The sequence below is a fragment of the Papaver somniferum genome, chromosome 6 (genome assembly GCF_003573695.1).
Source record: "Papaver somniferum cultivar HN1 chromosome 6, ASM357369v1, whole genome shotgun sequence".
NCBI lineage: Eukaryota > Viridiplantae > Streptophyta > Magnoliopsida > Ranunculales > Papaveraceae > Papaver > Papaver somniferum.
Genome location: NC_039363.1, coordinates 1177211 through 1201385, shown reverse-complemented (window position 1 = coordinate 1201385; position 24175 = coordinate 1177211). Strand labels below are relative to the sequence as shown.

Here is a 24175-nt window from a genome sequence, read left to right as displayed (position 1 = left end):
AGTGATAGAAATTCACAACAAAACGTTGATACCTTACTGAGAATAAATATTGTTAAGAAAAGATATATAGAAAAAAGTCTTATATAGACTCAATGACTCAACAGGAAATAGGTGAACCGACACAATTATAATTATACAGTTACTGTTATTTCAGGTAACAACTATTACCAACTCTTAAATCATATGGTTAGGATTGTCTGCATAGAATGAGTCTGTACAATGTACGGATACTTGACTAAGTCTAACATCCCCCCTCAAACAGATGCACATACAACATGCATCAATTTGTCCTTCAATAAGCTAAACTGGGACTTATATAATCCTTTGGTGAACAAATTTGATATCTGATTGAGATTATGAATATACAAAACTTTCAGAAAGCCAGAGCCAACTTGATCACAGATCATAATAATCCTCTTCAATATGCTTGGTGCGGGAATTAAAGATATGTAGAGGCCGCCCCCAGAATATTATGTTAACGTGGTCTCCATATCAAGGCATTGTATGGGGATTCAACGTCAACAACACAAAAAGTTATTTCTGTTGTTATTGTTTGAGTGGTATTTGCATAGTGACTTCTAGTTTTGGCTTGTTTGTTGAACCATTGAAACCATAGATTTTGTAAGTCGATGGAATAAGATCTTCATCTTTTCCGCCCATGGTTTTGTACGCATGATAAAACCAAATTTCTATTGAACTTCCATAATCTATCAGTATTATTTTTATTGGCCATGCGTCAGTGTTCGCATCATCTTCTTCCTACATTCTCACTCTTGGTATGATTTTCAACTTAACCACCAATGGGCTATCATGTAGTTCTCCTCTTATTGGTACTTATTCCGCACTGAATGTAATTGGTTTCTTTTGCAAATCCTTGAACTTTGACACCTTTATCAAGTTAAATATTTCTTACCCGTCATCATCTCTGGCATACACTCGACATAGGATGTTATCATGAAAATCCTTAATGATTTTGAATGAATGAATTATTGAATTGCAGTAGACATTCTTAGCGTTCTCCCCCACATGTACTAGATACTTTGTACTCCCTGCCTATGTAACTTGTAATTTTCCTCCGGTGGTGATGGCGGTGGTAGGTTTTGTTGTGGTGCGACTAAGAAATGGTTTAATTTCCATTGATCGATCATCTTCAGTATGATCCTTTGAACATTTTGAAAATTATTGGTGTTGTGGGAATCGATGATATGTACAAAATTCTCCGCTTCTTCTTCCTGATGGTGGCTCTTGTCCTAGATTTGGTGCTGAGGGTACTTCTTCCATTAGAATTAATGCTTCCAATATTTTCTCTATTGCGGTATTCAGATGCGGCATTTTTATGTCTTCATATACTCTGTTGTTTCCTCCTGGTCCTTGGTGATAGTATCTCTTTTAGCCTCCATACCCTTCTGCTTGGTTGTCAAACCTGGAAACCTTGTTATTACCTGCGAAATTGTTTATATTTTATTTCACGATATTCTCTTTCATACATTTCTTGATCTCTATTGCTCATCGCTACCTTCTTTTACTTATCCTCTTCCATAGCCTTTCCTTGGGTTCCTTAAGAGTTGCTTCCAACAACATTTGTTATTCTTGGTAATAATATTGCATTCCCTTCCTTGGTGTTTGCAACTGTGACTGGGTATGATTCCATGTATATCTTCTTTTCCTCAAGAGCGATGTACTCTTCTTGGTACTCGCGCAATTCTGTCATTATTATTGTATATTTTATCCTGAATATCTGCGTGTTTAATAAATATGTTGGAAATAGCGCGTTAATGAAAGAAAGTATGAAATTTCTCTCATCTAATCTTCCTTCCATTTCTCTACACATGGTTCTCCAGCGCGTAGTTAAGTTGCGAAAACTTTCATTGGTCCTCTTCCTTAAGATGAACAACTTTTATATTCCTGGTCGAAGCATGTTGTTGCTGATGTATTGTCTTAGGAAGATGCTTTTCAACTGAGGGAATAATCTTATGATTCCTAACGGAATTCTTCGAACCATTGTAATGCTTATCCTGTCAAGCTAGCAGGAAAATACTTACATAGTACGGCATCTTTTTCCTCCCACTGTAATAGAGATCTGTTGTATGCTCTTATATATTGCACTGCACATGTACTTCTATCAAAAATATTAGTAAATACAGGTAAGGTACACTTGGATGGAACTATTTCTAGTTGTATTTGTCTTACAAACGGTGTTTTTCCTGCTTCTTCAATTGCCTCATTTGATTGCCTCTTCCACCATCTCTTCTTATTTTCATCATTGCTCTTACCTCTGCTAGTTCTATTAGAATTGTCTCATTCACTATTGGATCTTGTTTTATAGGTTTTTACAATCTTGTTTGTATTAACCTATTTTCATGCCTATTCTGGCTTATTGATTATTGAATCTCTTGCTCTTCTGCGTGTTCTCTTCTTCGTCTCCGTCTTTCTTTTTCAATTCCTTGCATGCACCTGTGAGGAAATATTTCTTTCCTCTTATTCTTCACGTTCACGTTGGTTACACAACATCTCCATTTCATGGAGTATCATTCTCGCCTGCTCTGCGTCGTCTTCGCTATCATATTCTTCTTATCTGACATTTCGATCGCCTCTTTGATTTGGTTGTATGCTATTACCTTCTCCTACTTGTATGTATCTATCGTGGATTACTTTTTTTTATACGGTGGTGACCGCGTTCCTTCTGAATATTATCACTTACATGTAAATTTTTGCCTTCTTTTGGTAGATCTGAGTTTCTAAAACTCTCAAAGATTAACGATAATACGATGGAGAACAAAGAAATTTATGAAGCTTATTTTTTGAAGAAATTCACTAACAACTATTATCATCCAAGATGATTTCTAAGGCCAAAATGTAGTTGCAGGAAATCCCACAACTACACCCTACTAAGAATCTATAAAGTTGTCTAAGAAACCATGAAGAAATACTTAAAATCTTTATTAAAACTTAACGCAAATACAAAAAAGATGCGTTGAAACCCTAACTTGAAGAAAAAATAACTTTCTTTCTTAGAAATATCTTATCTCAGCTTACCAAAAAGATCCATCTCTTTACAATGGTGGGTCCCTTATATAGGGATTTACATAGTGGAGTACAGCTAATAAAGTCCCTATTTCGGATCTGACGCGCGTCACTAACACACTTCTATATTGATGTTTTTTAGCACATGGTATTTACAGCCACATGTATTTTCTTACTTTTAGTAGGGCCTGGTGACATCATCAAGCTTATCATCTTGGATATGCTTTACGCGTTCGCATTCGCACGAAACTCAAAATTCGTTATGTGGGTGTTTTAAAATGTTTTTCAACGGTATAAAATTTACGAAAAACCGTAGTATAATTTAAGAGTTAGGTCATTTTTAAGTTTTACCGGTTATTATCCATAAGAGTATAATTGTAAAAAATACTTAAACATGCTCTTATTTCCCCATGACTTAATAACTGTACGAACTAAAACTAGCTCGTCGGATTTAGGACAGACTCGAAGAAGGGAACTCGCGATATCTGTATTTCAATTACAGTACATACAACAGAGACAATGACAGACATATAAAGGACATCTAGGTAATAGTTTTTGCCATATATAAGAGTGTATGTAGTTGCAGAAAATCCCACAACTACACCCCTTTATTAATCTATAGAACAATCTATGAAATCATGATGAATAACACTTCAAATATTTTATTTAATTTAAGACATAAAACAAAGTAATGAAACAAAATCCTAACTTGGGAAGAAAATAACTCTCTCTCTCCTAAATACCCTCTCTCAACTACCAAAAAGATCTCTCTCCCATACAATAGTGGTTTATTCTATATATATAGGAGTTTTACATAGTGGATGACAGCTAATAAAGCCCATATTTTCGGATCTAGCATGCGTCATTAACGCACGAGTAAATTGATACTCATCGCACGTGCTCTCCAACCTCGCACGACTCTTCACACCTTTATCGTGACTTCGTGAAGTCATCAGGTTCGTCATCGTGGATATGTTGCGTGTGATAGGGTTCGCTCCCTTATGAGAAGGTCATTTCGCATGATAGCTAAGTGTGAGATATTTTACTCCCACATTTTTTCCCTTCTCTTAGCGATCTTTGTGAAGGAAAGAGCGACGAGAGAAATTTAAGCAAGAGATTTCCCGCACCTTCTTGTCTTTTAGTATTCTTTTTTACCGACAAACTTCCGGAATTTCAGTGTAACCGTTTACACATTTGCATTTTCTTCTGTTGACCAACACATACCTATTTCGACTGGTCGTCTTCTTTTTTATTAACCTTTGCTGGAGAGAGAAATTCAATTTTTCTTTTACTTTACTTTTCTATTAGAGCTCCTTTTTTCTATTTAATTCTCTGAATCTTCATCTTCATCCTTCCTGCAACTTCTGCTAGTGTTGATCTTCCTTGGATTCTCATTTAAGGTTTGTTTTCATTGTTGTTCTTGCACTTTTGATTTCTTTCTCTTTAATTGATTGATTTTATACCTCCATTATTGTTCTGCTGCTGTTTTTCATTATTTTTATTTATGTAACTGTTATTATCCTCATAATTCTCATACTGATGTTACTCCAGCAAGACTTCTCCTCCTAATGCTCTTTGTTTCACCATTCTGAATCCTAAACCTTTTTGGAGACCCAAGGATAGTGGATCTCTCAAGAGGAAGTCTTCACAGAAAAAGGTAGTAGGAAACACTTTATTCTTTTCAAACAATATTGTTGCTTCTGTTTATTATCTGATTTGTTCTTTAAAGGCTGACACGAGCGAGATTGAAGGTGGGAAGAAAAATTCTAAGTGAATCCTTCGTCCTCCTGCGATTGATACCACTATGGATTTGCATGAGTTTACAAAGGTGCTCAACCCCGCAAAACAATCCTCCCCTGGTGGGGCAGTTAATGCTTTTCCAAAGTCGTTTTCTCCTCCTCTGCCAGCGATCACAACCGCACCCATAATACCTGTTAATTCTTTTGATGACGTTGTCAATGTCTCTTCAAAGGATATTGTTACATCAACCTATCCAAACCTATCCACTCTTTAGAATATCGCGCCGGTGACCTAGACCATTATTTCTTCTGCTGAGACTATATCCGCTTCTCTGGATATTTGGCTGGTCGGATTATTCCGCATCTATCATCTTTCGCAACTCAGCTTCTATTTGAGGATGATATGTTGTTGTTATCTTCCTTATTATTTGTTTGAATGGCCGTACGCTTCCTTTGATATCTAACCTGTGACATGCAACATTAGAATCTATACCTGACATCCCGTCCATATCAGATGCAAAGATGTCCTTGTATTCTCTCAATAGGTTGATCGTCTGTTCTTCCTCTTCTGCTCCCATCTTAGTTTTTATCTTTAGCATATTCGGCTCTTCTTCAGTACCTGCATTTATGTCTTTAGTTGGTTAAGCTGTAGTGAAGTTCGCCTTTGGCTCAGCTAATGGGGTTGGTTCTTTGATTTCTTTTATTTTTGCGCCATCCTCGTCTGGGATTTCGCTTGGGATTCCTTTCCCTTCTTTCGCCCATATCATGTATATCTGATTTCCTCTTGTTTTTTCGATTGCTTTGTTTTTCTCCATTTATCTTTTCTCTTTCTCGCTTTCCCTTCATAGTTCCGTATGTCCATCTAATTGTAGAACTTCGCACTTTCTGTATCACCCCAGATTTTACCTGTTCCGCTCGGCATTGGGAAGCGCACGCGTTGATGCAGGGTTGTTGTCGCACCTTTTATGTCATGTACCCATGGTATTCCTAAGACCATGTTCTATGGAGACTCCACATCCACCACGCATAGTGTTACCTTCACTTATATCTCTCCCAATGACAGATTTATAACTATCTCACCTTTTGGATTTGTAGTAGCTTTGCTAAAACCATGAATGTTGTACGTAGATGGCATTAAGTCTACGTCGGTATATCCCATATTCCTAAATGTGCGATAGAAAAAAACATCAACTGAACTCCCTGTATCTATCAATGTTTTTTTTACCGCCCATTCATCCAACACCGTTGTACTCTTTCTGTTTCCGCTTCTTTTCGCGGGTACTGTGATAACTAGCGGATCTGTTCTCCCGAAGTTTTCTTCTGGTATCTCATCTGCTGTGAAAGTGATCTGTTTTTTTTTTGCCATTCCTTACGGGTCGAAATCTTTTCAACTGTCAAGATCCTCCTTCCTTCGTAGTCACGCTGATGTATCTGTCATGTGATTCCTTTATGAAAATCTGCAACACTCATAATCGATTTTGTTATCATGTTACACTGTAAACACTTGCTTCCTTGTTTTACTCTAATATTCTTTATCATCCTTATCTAATAGATCTACATTTGAAATGAGTAAAAAATCGTTTGAAATAAATTATCGAAAATAGCAATAAATACTTTGATACGGAACAAAATTAGATGAATGTTTTAAGAAACAATCGAAAGATTTCAACAGGCAGGGATGATCCAAATTACTCATCTGAGCTGTTTCCTAGCGCCAAAATGTAGTTGCAGGAAATCCCACAACTACACCCCTTTAACAATCTATACAATAATCTATGAAATCATGATGAAGAACAATTAAAAGATTTTATTTAACTTCACAAATAATACAAAGTAATGAAACAAAACCCTAACTTGGGAAGAAAATAGCTCTCTCTCTCTCATAAATACCCTCTCCCAATGCCAAAAAGATCTCTCCCCCATACAATGGTGGTTGGTTCTATATATAAGAGTTTTACATAATGGATGACAGCTAATGAAGCTCCTATTTTTCGGATTTAGTGTGAGTCATTAACTTACGGGTATATTGATACTCATCGCACGTGCTCTCCAACCTCGCACGACTCTTCACACCTTTATCGTGACTTCATAACGTCATCAGGTTCGTCATCGTGGATATGTTGTGTGCCATAATGTTTGCTCCCTTATGAGAAGGTCATTTCGCATGATAGCTAAGTGTGCGATATTTTACTCCTACAGTGTAAACTAGGCAAGAATAATCAACCAGAAGATACGACAGTCTACACTCATGTACAAGAAAGGTAAGAAGATAATCATCAGTAATATTCTCATATTCTCTTCTCCACCGACATAAACTCGTTCCGCCAGAATTTGTTTCTCTGCCTTCTCTTGATCTCGTTCTTTGATAGTGGCAGCCAACGTTGCAGCTAATTCATTTTCCTTGGGAGTGTTTTCAACAAGAGCAGGTCCACCACCTCCATTTAAATACAGAACCTCTCGGAATGGAACCGTCATAACAGGTAGACCATAGAGACCCATGTTAAGTACCTCGTGTGACTTGAATCTTACTATCCGCTGCATGTTTGGTACGTTACGACTAGCTCTTTCTCGAGGGAACGTCGTGTAATCACCAGACCTTGACAGTTAACAAATATGTCATGACTATTTAATTAAGCTACGAAAGCTACAAAATCGTTACTCTTCCAAGTAAAGAGGTTACCCACGAATGGTAGAGGATTAGTAACCCTAGTTTCGAGAATGAAATCAGATGGTCTAAGAGGAGGGACAGCAGTTTGGTTGTAAAGCCTCCATGTAATGATCTCACCATTGAAATGTTCATGAACAAGCTAGGATCATTAAACCAGAACGTCGTCATATATGATCGCTGATGCAAAGAGAATGAAAGAGAATATATATATAATGAGAAAGTGAACGAGAGGAGTGAGGTGATCGAGATATTGATATAAATGATCAACGTAGACGAGTCTTTTATACAACAAAATCCTAGTTTGGAAATCACATTTTCGACATAAAAAGAGTTAAGAATTAGATTCGAAAGAAAGGAGACGAACAAAAATACAATCTTCCATGCAAGTCCTTTGTCTTTCATCTGACTTCGCTTGTTAAGTGTTTAATTCTTCTTTCTTATTGAAGCCTTCTTTTATGGGGTCTATTATGAAGAGTTAGAATCAATATGAGAAAAAGAAAAAAGGGGTTTCATCACATGCCTTAGTTGAAGCAGTAACTGTTGCTACGAAAGAGATGGATGTTATGTTAGATTAGATAAAGAGAGATCAAAAACTCTTTTCGCACGAAGTTTGCAAAATTGCACCACAAATGACAAAGCCCATGAGCAATGGAGTTCAAACATCTTGGAGAATAAACATAGACAAACATAAATCGTGTGAAAGTTTTTCCGGGCATATCTTTTACAAAAAGGATGTGATTGTAGATGCACCATTGAATGTCTTCTATCATGCTTTTGTTTTATCCGTTTGGGACTTGATAGAATCACAATGACTTTTGAGCATCGGCCGGCAATTGCTTCTAGTCGAGTCAAATTGATGATGACAATTAGGATTTTCCTAGCAAGTCTTGACTAATTCTAACACCCCAAACATATTTAGTAATCGAGTTTTGGATTGTGATGTATATAGATTATGAAGAACTAACCAAAGTCTTTTACGTTTTATAATCACAAAATGGGACATAATATGAGCACACAAATGCAATCAAAAACAAAGGAAATAACACTGATGCTAACTATCGGCCTGTGAGTGTATCTGTGAGACTAGCCAGGGACAGAATATCAGACCGAGATGGTGATGTTGGAAGAGATACTGTAAGAATACTTGGTAATTCAAGTGGAAGTTTAGGCAATGGAGCTTCAAATTTAAGAACGTTAATCACTTGAGTAGCTGAAGGTCTTGATCTATAATCAGGATGTGCACACCATAGTCCTAAAATCATCAACCTTTTGATTTGTTGTTCGTCGAAATTTTTGTTTAGCCTCTCATCGGATGCTTCAATAATCCGACCACTTCCATAGAGTTCCCAAACCCACTCTACTAATAAGAGTCCCCCAGATACTTCGACCGGCTTCCTCCCACAAGCAATCTCAAGTGCCACAATTCCAAAACTATAAACATCAGATTCCTTACTTGATTTACGCGTAGTAACACATTCTGGTGCCAAGTAACCCTTGGTTCCAGCTACCGCAGTGGTCTGAGAACCTAGATCATGATCAACAAGCCTTGCTAAACCAAAATCCCCGAGTTTAGCATTAAAATTTGAATCCAACATTATATTACTTGATTTAATATCTCTGTGTACTACACATTGTTCCCATTCTTCATGCAAGTAAAGCAAAGCAGAAGCTAAATCAATAGCTATTTTGTACCTGACCTCCCAAGTGAGAACATTTTCCCCACGAAACAGATGGTTATCGAGGCTCCGGTTTGGCATGAACTCATAAACTAGAAGCAATTCATTGCTTTCATGGCACCAACCTATGAGTTGAACCAAATTTCTATGCCGTAACTGACTAATGATCTTCACTTCTGACTGGTATTCCTTTTTTCCTTGTTTTGAGTCTCTGGAGACCCTCTTAACGGCAATATTCAAGTTCATATCGCTTAAGAATCCTTTATAAACACCCCCAAACCCTCCTTCTCCAAGTTTCCCTTTCTCTTCGAAGTTATTTGTTGCATTAACCAGTTCGCTATACGAGAACCTCTTCGGCCCGGTTGCTCTCTCAAATTCATCATCCATGTGTACACATATATCTCACTATCGGACACGTGTATACATAAAGGTACGTGGAAAGCATGCAAGCCAAAATATCAAAACATGATGCGTCACGAAGCACCAAATAAACCCCGAGGAGTTGCTTTATCTCATCCCCAGAAGAGGGGCTAAGATCAACGGTGGAGAGAAAGTTAGCTGACACGGACTGACAGGGGCAGAAGACACTTGTCTGACACGAGCAGACCCCTCAACTACCCGCATTAAACACTCTGAGCAGTGTACGTGTCGACCAACCTGTGGAACGAGCGAAGATGCCTCTGCGGGATCGAGGGGGAAACGCAGACCTCCGCGTGATGGACGCAAGGACACGAGAAGATAAGGTTCCAACGGTCTTCAGAGATGGGTCCCACGTTCCAACCTTATAAATACCCAATCTCCACAAAGAGGAAAGGGGATCGAAAAACATCAGGAAGGGAAGGGGAGAGAGAGAGAGAGAATAGTAAGGGTAAGTTAATCCCTTAGTGGAGAGAAACATGTAAACCCAAAGTCATTCAACTATTCGTGTAACCGGGAATAATATAGTAGAACAACAAACCCCGTGGATGTAGGCCTTAGTGCTGAACCACGTAAACCTTGGTCTTATTTACATTTCAGCACTTTACATTCATTTAGCTCCGCACGTGTTTGCTTATATGTTTTGTTTTCCTTAAATACTTGTATCCCATGCATGATCACCACGCACGGGGATGTTGGAGGAGGCCATGATAAACCCGAAGGTTTTGAGCCAATGAATCAACATCAGGGTATCATCTTCATAATCTCTTTAGATGTTAATGATTGATTGTGAGCATTCGGACCCCCACGTAGTTCGTGTGTCCACAATTTGGCGCTAGAAACAGGGACTTCGTCCCGGTAAAAGATTTATCTTGTCCTGTGATTTCATTCTAATTTGGCATATGATTGCTCCGATTTTATCAGCTCGGACCGTATAGATCATTCGTCAACTGTATTATGTTCAAAAACCCACCTTTTGCCTTCGATAAGAGTTATTGTTCTAAGCAGGGGTTATTGTCCTAATCCGTCGGATTTACAATTTTCGTAGTTTTTTATACTAAGGATCGCCTTTAATAAAACTTTAACCCGTATTTTATAGCCTGCGGGTATTAATTCCCTCTTGAAAAATTATATTTCGCCAACTAACCCGCTTCACGCGGATATTCCCGTTTTTGTTTGAAATAATTTATACAGAGAGAACGTGTTGTGAGTAAAGAAGGCAAGTTTACGCGAGATTTCGTTATCAACAAAAGGGCACGTGATGGAGAAGACGCAGGAAGCAGGAAAATCCAAAGCTTTGTCAAAAGAAACACCCAGGACATCCCCGATCATCACCCGAAGCAAGCAGAAAGGAGATAAAACTAAAATGACCAATCGAAGGCAGGATACCGCAGAAATCACTTCACCCATGAACGCTAATTCTGTTGCAGTGGCGGCTCTCAGAGCAGCAACGATAAAATACGGGGAAGCTGCGGTAGTCCCGAAGGCTGCGGAGGCTAGCAATACCTTCGCCATGAGTCAACTTAACCAACCAAGGGAAAGGGTGGATGAATCCAGAACATTCCAACCCGCGCATCTGCTAACCTTTGGAATGCCGCTAACAAATAACCAGAATCAAACCATACCGGCGGCTCTGGCACCACAGAGGGGCACTCACTCCAATTTGGAAACACCAGCAACAGAAGCTGAACCCCTGCCACCTTTAGTACAGACCATGGAGGAGGGCGGCGCCACGGCTGTAGCGGCACGCGCGGGGACTCCCAATCAGGGGTCCAACCAATCACACCAACTAATGGCTGAGCTCGAGGAAATGAGGAGGAACCAACAGGTTTACGCAGAAGCTGTAACTCTGTTGGCCAGAGAAAATCAAGATTTAAAGGAGCGGATTGCTCTAAGCACGAAGACCAGCCAACAACTTGATGAAGCTAGCTCCAAAGCACCAGAGCCAAACCAAGACTGTAGAGTCGTCCTAGCGACTAATGAAGACGCGACAAGGAGACATAGCGTATCCGATCCGGATTATGACGATGGAGAGTCAGACGGAAATGAGCTGAAGAATTTAGAGCACCAACGCGCAATGGAGGAACTACGAGATGAGATGATGGCAGAGATCAGACAATTGAAAAATAAACAAGGTGGGGGAAGGTTAGAAGAGGTCATGAGAGAAGCTAACTCCACGCCCCTAACACATCGCTTGGCCAACACCCCTATTCCCCTGAAATGCCCTGTCCCGACGTTCGAATGCTATGATGGGTCCAGCGACCCTGCTGCACATGTTCGGTACTACAACCGTGTCTTAGCTAGATGGGGACAGAACGACGCCGTACTCTGTACATACTTCCCGTCAATCTTGAAGGGATCGGCGTTATCATGGTTTGATAATCTGCCACCAAACTCCATACACTCATACGACCAACTCGCAGAGAAATTCTTAAGAACATACATGTACAACAAGACTGTAAACACCGGGATGGATAAGATCTTTTCACTAGCAATTGGCTACAAGGAAACCACGAGGGAATACACAAACAGATGGCATAGGATCTGCCAAGCCATAGGAAGCGTGGTCCCAGTGGTAAGCATCAATTGCTATAAATGGGGCTTAGACCGAATGAGTCCCCTATTTGTTGAAATTCACGGGAGCGTGCCCAAGACAGAAGGCGATCTCCGAATAATTATTGAGAAGCACGCTCGACTTGAAGAAATTCAACGGGAAAACCCGAGGGCATATCCGCAGAGGTCTCACCGCACCAATTCAGCAGAACAAACCAATGGGGCCAAAAGGGGTTGCTCAGATGAGAGACCTCACGAAGATAGAAAGGAACGGAGGGATGAACGAAGAACAGGCGACCGTAAATTCGAAGATCAAGTTTACACGAAACTCAACGCTAGCTATGCTCGCATCCTACGAGAGATCAAAGGGAGGGAAAACTTAGAATGGCCATGGTCTAAGGGAAAGCAGCCCCCGAGATCCGAGAAGTCTAAAGATTACTGTGAGTATCACTGTTTCAACGGACACCAGACCGAAAAATGCAAGAACCTTAAAATAATGATCCAAAAATTAATTGATGCGGGAGAGCTCAAACATTACATACGGAAGTAGGTTACCGAGGACAGATCCAAACGAACCAAACCAGTCCAACTTCCGGAAGAAAACCGAACAATCAACACCATCTCGTGTTCCGAAGCCACAGGACCATCACTCACAGCACAGATTGGAAAAAGGTTACGGAAGCAATTCGAAGATCGCTGCGAGTTATATAAGGTCGATGGGATAACGGTGGACGAACATGAAAAATGGATGGAATTTCCTGTCATCTTCGATGCCGAGGATATCGAAGAAGATATGGAAGACCATAACGATCCCTTGGTCCTAACATTACCAATAGCTGGATGTAACCTCAAAAAGATCCTCATAGACGGGGGAAGCTCTGTGAATGTCCTATTCTATGATGCATTCAAGCGGATGAAGCTCCATGATGAACAGTTGATGACCTTTTATCACACCATCTACGGATTCAATGGAGCGGCCACGAAGCCCTTGGGAGACATTGTGTTACAGGTTAACGCAGGGCCCATGAAACTGGATACCCGATTCAGTGTGGTGGATACCCCTTCCCCCTACAATGCCATTATTGGACGACAATGGGTACACAAGCTCAAAGGAGTTGCGGCAACATACCACCAGTACCTCAGATTTCCAACACCTGAGGGAATAATGGAGATCAAGGGAGATCGAATCGCTACGCGAGAATGCCAGGCCACTCAGGATCCTATCAACAATGAGCAAGAAGAACAGCGAAAAATCCGAATAGTAAGAAATCAAGAAACCACGAAAGAGAAAGCCGTAGACCTATTCCTTAAGGAAACTACAGGAAAAGGCTTGACGAAAGAGGGTAATGTCCAAGTCTCGGAAACAAGTACCTCAACAATCAACAAAGAGCAGAAACACGCTAAATAGCAATTAAAGAGCGCCCCAGTCCTCGGAAACCCAAAGCATATGTTCACACCAGTGGAACCCACAAAGGAAATCAACATAGGAACGGAAGAAGACCCGAAGATGGTCAAAATTGGGACCATCATGGGCGAAGGGAGAGAACATTCCTTAACCAAATTACTTAAGGAATATGCGGATGTGTTCGCCTGGAAGTTAGGAGATATGCCGGGGATTGACCCAAAAGTAATCCAACATGAACTACGCATCAAACAGGGCACGCCCCCGTTCAGGCAGAAAATACGAAAAGTGGCTCCAGAATATCATGAGGCGGTAGAAACAGAACTTCGGAAGCTACTAGATGCAGGATTTATCAAGGAAGTCAAGTACCCTACCTGGATATCCAACATGGTCATTGTTCCTAAGAAAAATGGAGGGGTTAGAATATGCATCGACTTTACTAATCTCAACAAGGCATGTCCAAAGGACAGCTATCCCCTGCCAAGCATAGATCAACTGGTTGAAGCAGTTGAAGGATACGAGGAGCTGTCGTTTATGGACGGATACTCTGGTTACAACCAAGTAGCCCTGGCAGAAGAAGATCAGCCACACACAGCATTCTATACACTACATGGCCTTTATTGCTATACCAGAATGCCTTTCGGGCTCCGAAACGCAGGGGCAACATACCAAAGGATGGTCGATGCTATCTTCAAACCATGGATTGGAGGAACCCTAGAAGTCTACGTGGACGACATGCTCGTCAAAAGCAAGCTGCGTAAAAATCACCACCAGGACCTGAGGAATATCTTCAATGCAATGAGACAGCATCACATGAAAGTAAATCCGGAGAAATGTACTTTCGGTGTCACCTCGGGGAAGTTCCTCGGTTATCTGGTGACGAAAAGGGGCATCGAGGTAGACCCAGCTAAGATTCAAGCCATAGTAGAGATGCCGTCACCAAAGAATCTGAAGGAAGTGCAGAAGTTCAATGGGTCCATAGCAGCGTTGGGAAGATTTATTGCACGGTCTTCGGACAAATGCAAACATTTCTTCAATATTCTTAAAAAAGGGAGCAGGTTCGAATGGACCGCCGAATGCGAGAAGCATTCCAAAGGATCAAAGAACATCTAGCTTCAATCCCTATCCTGCAGAAGCCAGACCCTGATGAAGTTTTGGCACTATACATAGCAGCAACGGAGGACGCAGTCAGCGCGGTATTAGTCAAAACCAATACAAAGATAGAACAACCTATCTATTACGTCAGCAAGACACTCAATTCCGCGGAAAGAAATTATACTAAGATTGAACAACTCATCCTCGCACTGGTATGGGCTACCCAAAAACTGAGAACCTACTTCCTAACTCACTTCGTCAGGGTACCATGCAAAGCACCGTTGGAAGCAGTCCTCAAAAGCACGGGAAAAGTGGGCCGAATAGCCAAATGGAACACCCATCTGGACCAATTCAACATCATTCATGAAATTCAACATTCTCAGAAGTCCCAAGTTCTGGCAGATTTCTTAGCAGACCTCCTTCTAGACAACGACGAAGAGATTAAGGGAATACCAGAAGCCGAGGAAGCAATCAAGGATCCAATGGATATCCTCGAACCTGCGAGTCATAGACAATGGGAAGTCTTTGTCGACGGATCTAAAAATAAGGAAGGAGCAGGAATAGGTATTGTCATTATCACCCCAACTGGAGAAAGGATCATACAGGCACTTAGATTGGAATTCAAAGAGCATACCAATAACATTGTTGAATACGAAGCTGTCGTACATGCCCTACGTATAATAATAGAGATGGGGGTAACCGATGTAAGGCTGACAAGTGATTCGCAGCTGGTCATACGGCAAATTGGGCTCGAATATAATGTGTACGATAACACCCTTTCAGCTTACATGGAATTGGTCCAAACATTGGCATCACAAATCCCGAACATTAAGTTCCGGCACTTATGCAGAAGGGACCTCAGGCACGCGGATTCCCTAGCATACATATCATCCATGCTGAGGGATAAAAATGCCGAAGGTATTAAAATAGCAAGGGTATACGAGCCTTCGATTGCATCTCAATTCTCCTTCTCTACCAATCAAGATACGATGGAAGAATATATCGAAGACCAGGTAGGATAAGACATCCATAACGACTTTGATGAAGAAGACATCTTGTCAAAAGCAAATCAAGACGAAGATTTCAGCAACGAAGATGACTGGAGGGTGACAATACATGCCTTCCTCGACAAAGGAAGCTTACCTGCGGATCGGAAACAAGCTAGAAAGATGCTCTCCAAAGTGGGAAGATACGATCTTCGGGAGGGGGTCCTGTATATAAAATCCTTCCTCGGACCATTACTACGCTGCTTGTCCCGGAAAGAAGGGCATCGAATTCTAAATGATATCCATTATGGTGACGCAGGGAATCATAGCGGCATGAGATCACTAGCTGACAAGGCAAAAACGCAAGGATATTACTGGCCGACCATGATACAAGATGCGAAGAATGTCAGCGCTTCGCGAAAAAAATCCACGCGCCGGCAACAATGTTAAACTCTGTCGATAGCCCGTGACCATTTGCAAAATGGGGAGTAGACATCGTCGGGCCTTTCATAGAAGGATCAAGGAAGAGACGATTTTTGATAGTAGCCACGGACTACTTCAGTAAATGGGTGGAGGCTAAGGCCTTGGCCAGGATCAGAGACGCGGATGTGTTCACTTTCATATTCCAGAACATCATTTGCAGATTTGGTATACCTGCTGAAATTGTATCTGATAACGGCAAGCAATTACAGGGAAAAAATATAGACATGCTCTTCGACACCTTCAAAATAAGAAAGAACAAGTCCACCCCCTTATACCCTCAAAGCAACGGACAAGCGGAAGCTACCAACAAGACCCTCGCCCTTATACTCAAAAAACAATTAGACGAGCATAAGGGAAGATGGTGCGAACAACTGCACAATGTCTTATGGGCATACAGGACAACACGAAGATCCGCTACCGGGGAATCCCCGTTTCTTCTTACTTATGGAGCTGAAGCAGTCATACCTACGGAAATCCTCATGCCAACCACGAAGACCGAAGCCTGGGAGAAAAACCTCACAACAGATATGATGTTAGAAAGGTTGGACGACTTAGAAGGAAGAAGGGAAGTAGCATTGCAAAAGATGGAAAATTATCAACGAAGACTAGCAAGGGAGTACAACAAAAAGGTAAAGCTACGAAATTTTGTAGAGGGACAGTATGTGTTGAGAACAATCCCACGATATCAGCAAGAAAAGAAATGGGGAAAGTTAGCACCTACATGGGGAGGACCGTTTATGATCCACGACATTGCGGGTAATGGTTCCTACTACCTTCGTAATCTAAAAGGTGAGGTCCTCCGGCATCCTTGGAATGCTAAATGGCTCAAACCATACTTCCCATAGAAGCAACGCAGATTTGAATCTGTTGGGAGTGTACCATAAGAAGAAAGGAGCCTAACCGCCCCACATGTTTCTATCTCTGGAAGAGGAATTGCAGACCTCAACTTATCAATTAAACAAGCTTTCAAATTATCAAGTCAGTGGAATCTACCTACAATATTGGGGAAAGTAGTTAATCTACAATCTCTCAGGGCTCCCCCATCAGTGTCCATAAGTGTAGGACCAGGGGGAAGGCACCCAGCATAAAGAGATACCCAACCAATCTTAAGGCAACGGGTCGACGGAATGGGTGCGTACATATTTTACACCCTATATCCTAGAACGTTGCCCCGGCCCCCACCGTCTGGGAATCCTCTGACCCAGTATTTGCCAGCGGGGTGACAGGTCTCAAGACGATCACGAAGGTACCTTCCTTCAGTATCGCACTCAAAAACACTTAAGCAACTTTTGTTTTGATTTTTCACAAACTTAAAATACAAACACTTAAAACAACATTGTAGGTATATCAAGAAGAGGATTCATTTCATAAAGGGTGATTACAAGAAGTGAACGGCCAAAGTCAAGGATACACAATCAAAAAACATTCCTTTTACAGGATCATCAGCAAAAAACATCCTTGTTACATAGTTACAAAAAGTATAATTATGCCGCGGACCATACAGAACGCTGCGATCTCTACCTAGGTGGCGCTCCCGTCGTCAGGATTATTCCGAAGACTTGATGGGACGCTCCCACCAGAAGAGGGGCCCGAGGAGCTGGGCAATGCAGCAGGAACGGGACGACGAGGATAGTTCTTCACGAGACCATGTTCATTCCTTAGGCCAAGTTCTATCCTCTCCAGCATCTTGTTCGTCTCCTCAGCCAATTGACAACGAGCCTTATGTTTAATAACTGTTGTCCGCTGTTGGGCTTGGGATAATAACGAAGATAGCCGATTCACTTCTCTGGAAGCAGCACCAACGGCCTCCTCGCGGGTGGCTGCTAAATTCTTGAAGTGATTGGTTTGTTCCTCCTGCTGTGCTAAGGAAGATTGAGCCTTTTCAAGTTTTTCATTTGTGACGCGAAGGCGTCCCTCGAGCTCTGAAAAAAACAACACCACGGAGTTAGCGTAGAAAAAAAACAAGATCACACTCGATGAATTGGGATTATACCTTCGACACAAGCCGAAGCCTCTTCATACTCATTAACAACCGCATCTCGCGCTTCATCAAGATGATCATATTCCGCGGATAATTTCTTATAGTCTAGTTGAAGGTTGGTGAGAGTAAATTGACAGGCATCTAATTCTACCTGCTTCATCGAGTCCATATGACGAAGGTGGTCGACCTCTTTATTTATCTCTGAGACCCCTTTGCTGAGTCTGTACATGCACACTTCAAGATTCCTCTCAGACTCAGCAAGACGAGCTACATCGGCACGAGACGAGGAAAGAGCATTGCTGAGAGCGTAGACTTCAGCACGAGCATCATCTCGTTCCCTGGCAAGACCGAGCATATTATCTTGGACCCCTGAAAGAGGAATGGATCGCGCCGTCTGTAATTCTTCTTCCAATAGCTGAATCCTAGATTCCAACAAGGAAGTACGCTCACGGGCTTCCCGCAGATTATCACTGGTCCACAGCAGTGTGCCATTAAATAAAGCACGATCATGGTTGTACAGATTTTGCATGTCGACCATCTGAACATGCCGCGCGCGCCATACCTCAGCCCGAGCATCCCATTTCTTAGCTTCACTCTTAATCTTCTCAACCAAATCTCTGATACGAGATTTTTGCCGAGCTCTTTCGTTTCGAAGCCATATCAGCTCGGGGATACCACCCACTGGACATAGGGTGGGAAGACTCAGACAGAACAACTAAGAGATAAAAGATTGACGACATACGGCGAGGGAAAAGAACCAAACCTGTGAAAGTGGAAACTTGGCTACGAGTTTGCTCTAACTCAGCGCGCACTGCAATAAGTTCTGAACGAAGATCAGCCTCTGCTTCACCCAGCTTTTCTTTCTCCTTAAGGCTTTTCTTCAGCTCTTCTATTTCCACCTCAGACGCAGATAATTCCTTTTCCCGGTGACGAAGCTTCGCCTCGAGCTTCAGAGATTTCGCTTTAAAGAACTGATACAGCACGTGGTTGCAATGCTCGCTCCTCATCATCTACACATCAAGATGACAAAACATTATTCAACTGAAGCATCCGATTCTCACGTACAAGCATGTACAAAAATTTACCTCCAGCACACACTGCTGCGGAAAGCCATATTGATACCCGTCGGCAATAGCCATCATATCGGCAACGGAAGTAGGAGGCTCCGGTACGAGGGTAGCTTCGGGAACAGTAAACCTTTTTCCCCAGGCTTCAGACACCTGCGCCTTCGAAGACATCTCCATCATGCGACGGGTATAAGCGGTTGATTCCTTTTCCCCAACAACAACAGGAGCGGGATGAGAGACAAACAGAAGATTCTTCTCCTTAAACCAACTCATGATGGCGTCTTCACCCTCAGACATCGGCGACTGGGGAAGACTATCGGCGGGCGCGTCAACAACAGATTTTCCTTTCTCTGACTCGACCCCCTCAGCATGAATGTTGGCATGCTCCTCCGCGCCTACATGCACAGCAGGCTCCTCCGCACCAACATCTTCTACAGTAGCATCCCCATTACCATCACCACCAAGAACATCCCAATCATCATTAGGGGAAAGTAAAGAGAAGTCCTCGGGAAAATCGAGGGCTTCGTCAAAGAACTCCCCCGTGGAATACATCCGATCGAAAGAAAATTCTTGAGAAGTGGGAAGGGTATCCGCGACATCACCAGCAGGGACGGAATCATCCCCGATGACAACATCATCCGCCACCACATCTTTGTTCCTTCCTCCATCACCAGCGTGACCAGCGAAGACCTCTTCTTCGACATTGATAGGGGAGGTACCAGTACGTTCCTCCCCATCTGTAATCTCGTCCTCAGCAAACTCTTCGTTCACTGGACTAGTAACTTCTTCTTGGGCCTCAACCTCGCCCATCACCGTAGTAGAAGACTGCTTCGGCCTAATCTTTTTCTTCTTCAATACCTGAAACCGACACCACAAAAGGAATTATTCTTCCCGTCTGATGGAAGTTATAAAAACGAAGCGCAGCTAGAATCTGCGTACCTGAGCAGCTGAGATATTCTTCGGTGGGGGTATAGCACCGGAAACATCCTCCTCGTCTCCCTCTACGACATCCAGGGCATAAGGAAAATTCATGCCCGCAAAGTTCAGACGCCAGGGGCAGAAATCTCCATAGCGAACAGGAGGAGATTCGCGCGGCTTACTATTCTCGGTAGGCCGCCATCCGCGGGGACCAGGAATCCAACCGTAAGCCCACGGACCAACTATCTCAATAACAGTGGCGTGCCACTCGTAGTCATGATCGCGCTTGATCCTTTCTCGCGCGGGGAAGAGTTTCCGACGACTGGACGCCTCCGTGCCAGGAACATACTTCAGCTTGGCATCGCTGACCTCATTTAACAGACGAATCTCGCCTCGAGGAGCAGGGAGATTCCGAAGGCTGACACTCCACGGCTTGCGATTCCTACTATTGACATAATCACCGAAGGAGTTATTGAAATTCTCAGGAGTATACCATTCCTTCTCCAAGGGATTGGGGATGTAGCAAGTCATCAACGTCTCCACCTTACTCCGCAGATAGCATTCCTTCAGGGCGCGAAGATAATTCCCCTATAGTTGGGATACGGAACGGCTATGAGTATTGGTGGAAAAACCCTCACGACTAGCGAGCACGTCGTAGTAGAAGGAATCACCCTATTTGTACAAAGGCAGCATCAGACCAGCCTCGAAGGCCCCAACCGTCGTTAGCAAATGAAATTCATCGAATTCGTACTTGGAGATAAGCTCATACGTAATATCATCCTCGGGGGCATAGAAACGAACCCCGAAGGCTTGAAGCTCATGCTTTTCCTTGAATATTTCAAGATCGATATGCTTGAAGGTTACTTTTTTCCTGCTAACAGAGACACTGCGTATCAAGGGAGCAGCCTCATCCTCCTCGGCGGGGCCGGACGAACTAACAAACGCTTCAGACGCTTTTCTCTTCACGGGGGGATTCTTTGAAGATTCAACCCTAGGAGCTACGCCCTTTGTATTCTTCCCTTTAAAAGTTGGAGAAGACCGTAGATGATGCTCGGGCACTAACGAAGGTAAAGGAGGAACGTCAAAAGCAACAGCGCGGGGCGGAGCCTGCATACTCCTAGTATCTTCACGAGGACGCACCATTGAGTGATCAAAGACTCTTCGTGAACCAGACGGAATTATCGGAGGAATCTCTTCCCGAGAGGACGAGGCTTTCGCTCCTGAAGAAATTCGACTCTGACGAACATCATCTTGAGACTCTCGACGCGGAGGAGATCTCGACAACCTAGAATCAGGAGTCTGATAAGTAGGCCGCGGACGGTCAGACATGGCTGCGGAAAGAATAAAATCAAGAACAAGTTACACACAATAACCAAAAATCAAAAAACACATCCATAGAAATACAACCACGATAACATAGCAACCCTAAAATTAGGATACATGCTCAATATTTCACCCTCGAAGTAATGGCTTCCTTAATTTAAGATGAAGAACAGGGGCAAACTGGTATGCAAGCATCAGAAAAAGTTCTTCATCACAAACAAGGAACAACAGTAGCAGAAAATTCACAAATCAACACGGCATAAAACAGTGAAATAAAGAAAAGAAAAACTCACCGGCAAAAACAACAAGTAGAAGAAACAAACAGGGGAAGCGGGCGTGGTTAATGCTAAGATAGAGAGAAGTTAAGATCACAGGTGCAATGAAGACTGACAGAATTTAAGATCACAGGTGCAATGAAGACTGACAAAGAATTTAAGGTCACGGGTTCAATGAAGGCAGGCAGGAAATTTAAAGGAAGAATGAACTGAGAGAGTGTTTAGGAAGAATGAAATTAAATTTTCTCTCTATCCTTAAAATACCCGAAAGAAAAGAGGAAATTAAGGGAGAAATAGGAAAACGTGCCCGTTACATAAGCAGTTAATGCACGAATAAAAGACGTGCCCAAGTATCTAGGAGAAGTTATTAGGAGTGAGAAGAATATGCGACGATAGTTTTTCTTCAAGGCACCCATTAGCCATTTAAGCCCGAAGAAAAGGGGCAAATTGTGTACACATATATCTCACTATCGGACACGTGTATACAGAAAGGTACGTGGAAAGCATGCAAGCCAAAACATCAAAACATGATGCGTCACGAAGCACCAAATAAACCCCGAGGAGTTGCTTTATCTCATCCCCAGAAGAGGGGTTAAGATCAACGGTGGAGAGAAAGTTAGCTGACACGGACTGACAGGGGCAGAAGACACTTGTCTGACACGAGCAGACCCCTCAACTACCCGCATTAAACACTCTGAGCAGTGTACGTGTCGACCAACCTGTGGAACGAGCGAAGATGCCTCTGCGGGATCGAGGGGGAAACGCAGACCTCCGCGTGATGGACGCAAGGACACGAGAAGATAAGGTTCCAACGGTCTTCAGAGATGGGTCCCACGTTCCAACCTTATAAATACCCAATCTCCACAAAGAGGGAAAGGGGATCGAAAAACATCAGGAAGGGAAGGGGAGAGAGAGAGAGAGAATAGTAAGGGTAAGTTAATCCCTTAGTGGAGAGAAACATGTAAACCCAAAGTCATTCAACTATTCGTGTAACCGGGAATAATATAGTAGAACAACAAACCCCGTGGATGTAGGCCTTAGTGCTGAACCACGTAAACCTTGGTCTTATTTACATTTCAGCACTTTACATTCATTTAGCTCCGCACGTGTTTGCTTATATGTTTTGTTTTCCTTAAATACTTGTATCCCATGCATGATCACCACGCACGGGGATGTTGGAGGAGGCCATGATAAACCCGAAGGTTTTGAGCCAATGAATCAACATCAGGGTATCATCATCATAATCTCTTTAGATGTTAATGATTGATTGTGAGCATTCGGACCCCCACGTAGTTCGTGTGTCCACAATCCATGTCAGAATTTGGTACCTCGTAGTCATTATTCTTGCTTGAGCTGCGCCTCTTCTTCCAACAGATCATAAACAAAGCAAAACCAATCCCACAACCCAAAACACCTAAACCAACCACAAGACCCACCACCAATCCAATTCTACTTTCTTTTCTTTTACTCAATTCTGCTTTTCCTTCACCGATTTCTAAATTACTAGAGTCGAATTGCCAGGATATGAGTCTATGGATTTCTGCAGACCAGCCAGTAGACGCGGAAAACCCAACAGTAATCCTCTCAGGTAGAACTTTGCTTAGATCAATAATATGATACAAAATGGAATTCCCATTGAAAACAGGATTATCATCAGAAGTAAGATAAACACTTAAATTTTTTTTACTAGAATTATAACTTACCCATGCATTAGCTGTTCTTCCACTTTTTATACTATTGTTTTCTAATGCAACATATGCATCGGATATTATCGAGTTAACATTGATTCCCACATGATCAGTACTTGGATCCCATGGGTTCTGAAAAGTGTCAAACTCAACTGCAACAATTTGATTAGTCGGCAACTTTTTTTCAGCATTCATGCGATCGAACAAGGCAAGATAACCACCTGAAGATCTTGGAGGAACTTTAGACCCAGAAGGTGCTAAGAAAAAACTGATACCGTCTCCATAATTGCTTAAATTTGTCCTTGTTACCATGAAGGAGAAGTGCGTAACAAAGTCTATGACCCTTCCAGTGGTTGCATTCCAAAGTTTTATTGGTTCTGAATAGGTAGCACGGCCAACACTCCCACGGACAGCTTTGTCTAAGTTTGGAGTGAGTTCAATGACATTATTATCGCCTCGGGTTGAATCATTTTCTAGACTTATTCGAAGATCATATATTGGGAAATTTGGGAAGCTAAATGAGATTGAATTTGTAGTACTAGGAAAAATGAATAAAATTGTGATGATTAAGAAGAAGAATATTGAAGAAAGATGATGAAAATTCGTTGATGATTCCATGGATTTGTTTGTGTACTAATCTTTAAACTGCAGATTTTGTAAGTATATATGTTTTGCGATAGTGATCGGAACAACACGTACCCGTACTAGGATTAAAATAAAAATGTAGTGTCACCTCAGATAGGTTGCGTGTTCTTGACTAAGTTTCATGATATAACTTGATAATATACTTAAATGCATTAAAAAATGAAGATAGAAACCAGAAACCCCGAAAAGTGATGTTATGTTTTCGTTGATTGATTCAAAACAAAGGTTTCATTTT

General features: G+C 42.1%; 1 protein-coding gene across 1 annotated transcript; it reads right to left on the bottom strand.

The window, feature by feature from the left end:
- Positions 1-8486: 8486 nt before the first annotated feature.
- On the bottom strand, positions 8487-23913 carry LOC113286539 (L-type lectin-domain containing receptor kinase IX.1-like). Its single transcript, XM_026535129.1, has 2 exons — positions 22921-23913; positions 8487-9494 (listed from the first exon to the last, which is right to left on the bottom strand). The coding sequence occupies exons 1-2, from the start codon at positions 23911-23913 to the stop codon at positions 8487-8489; spliced, it is 2001 nt and encodes a 666-aa protein (XP_026390914.1).
- Positions 23914-24175: the final 262 nt, after the last annotated feature.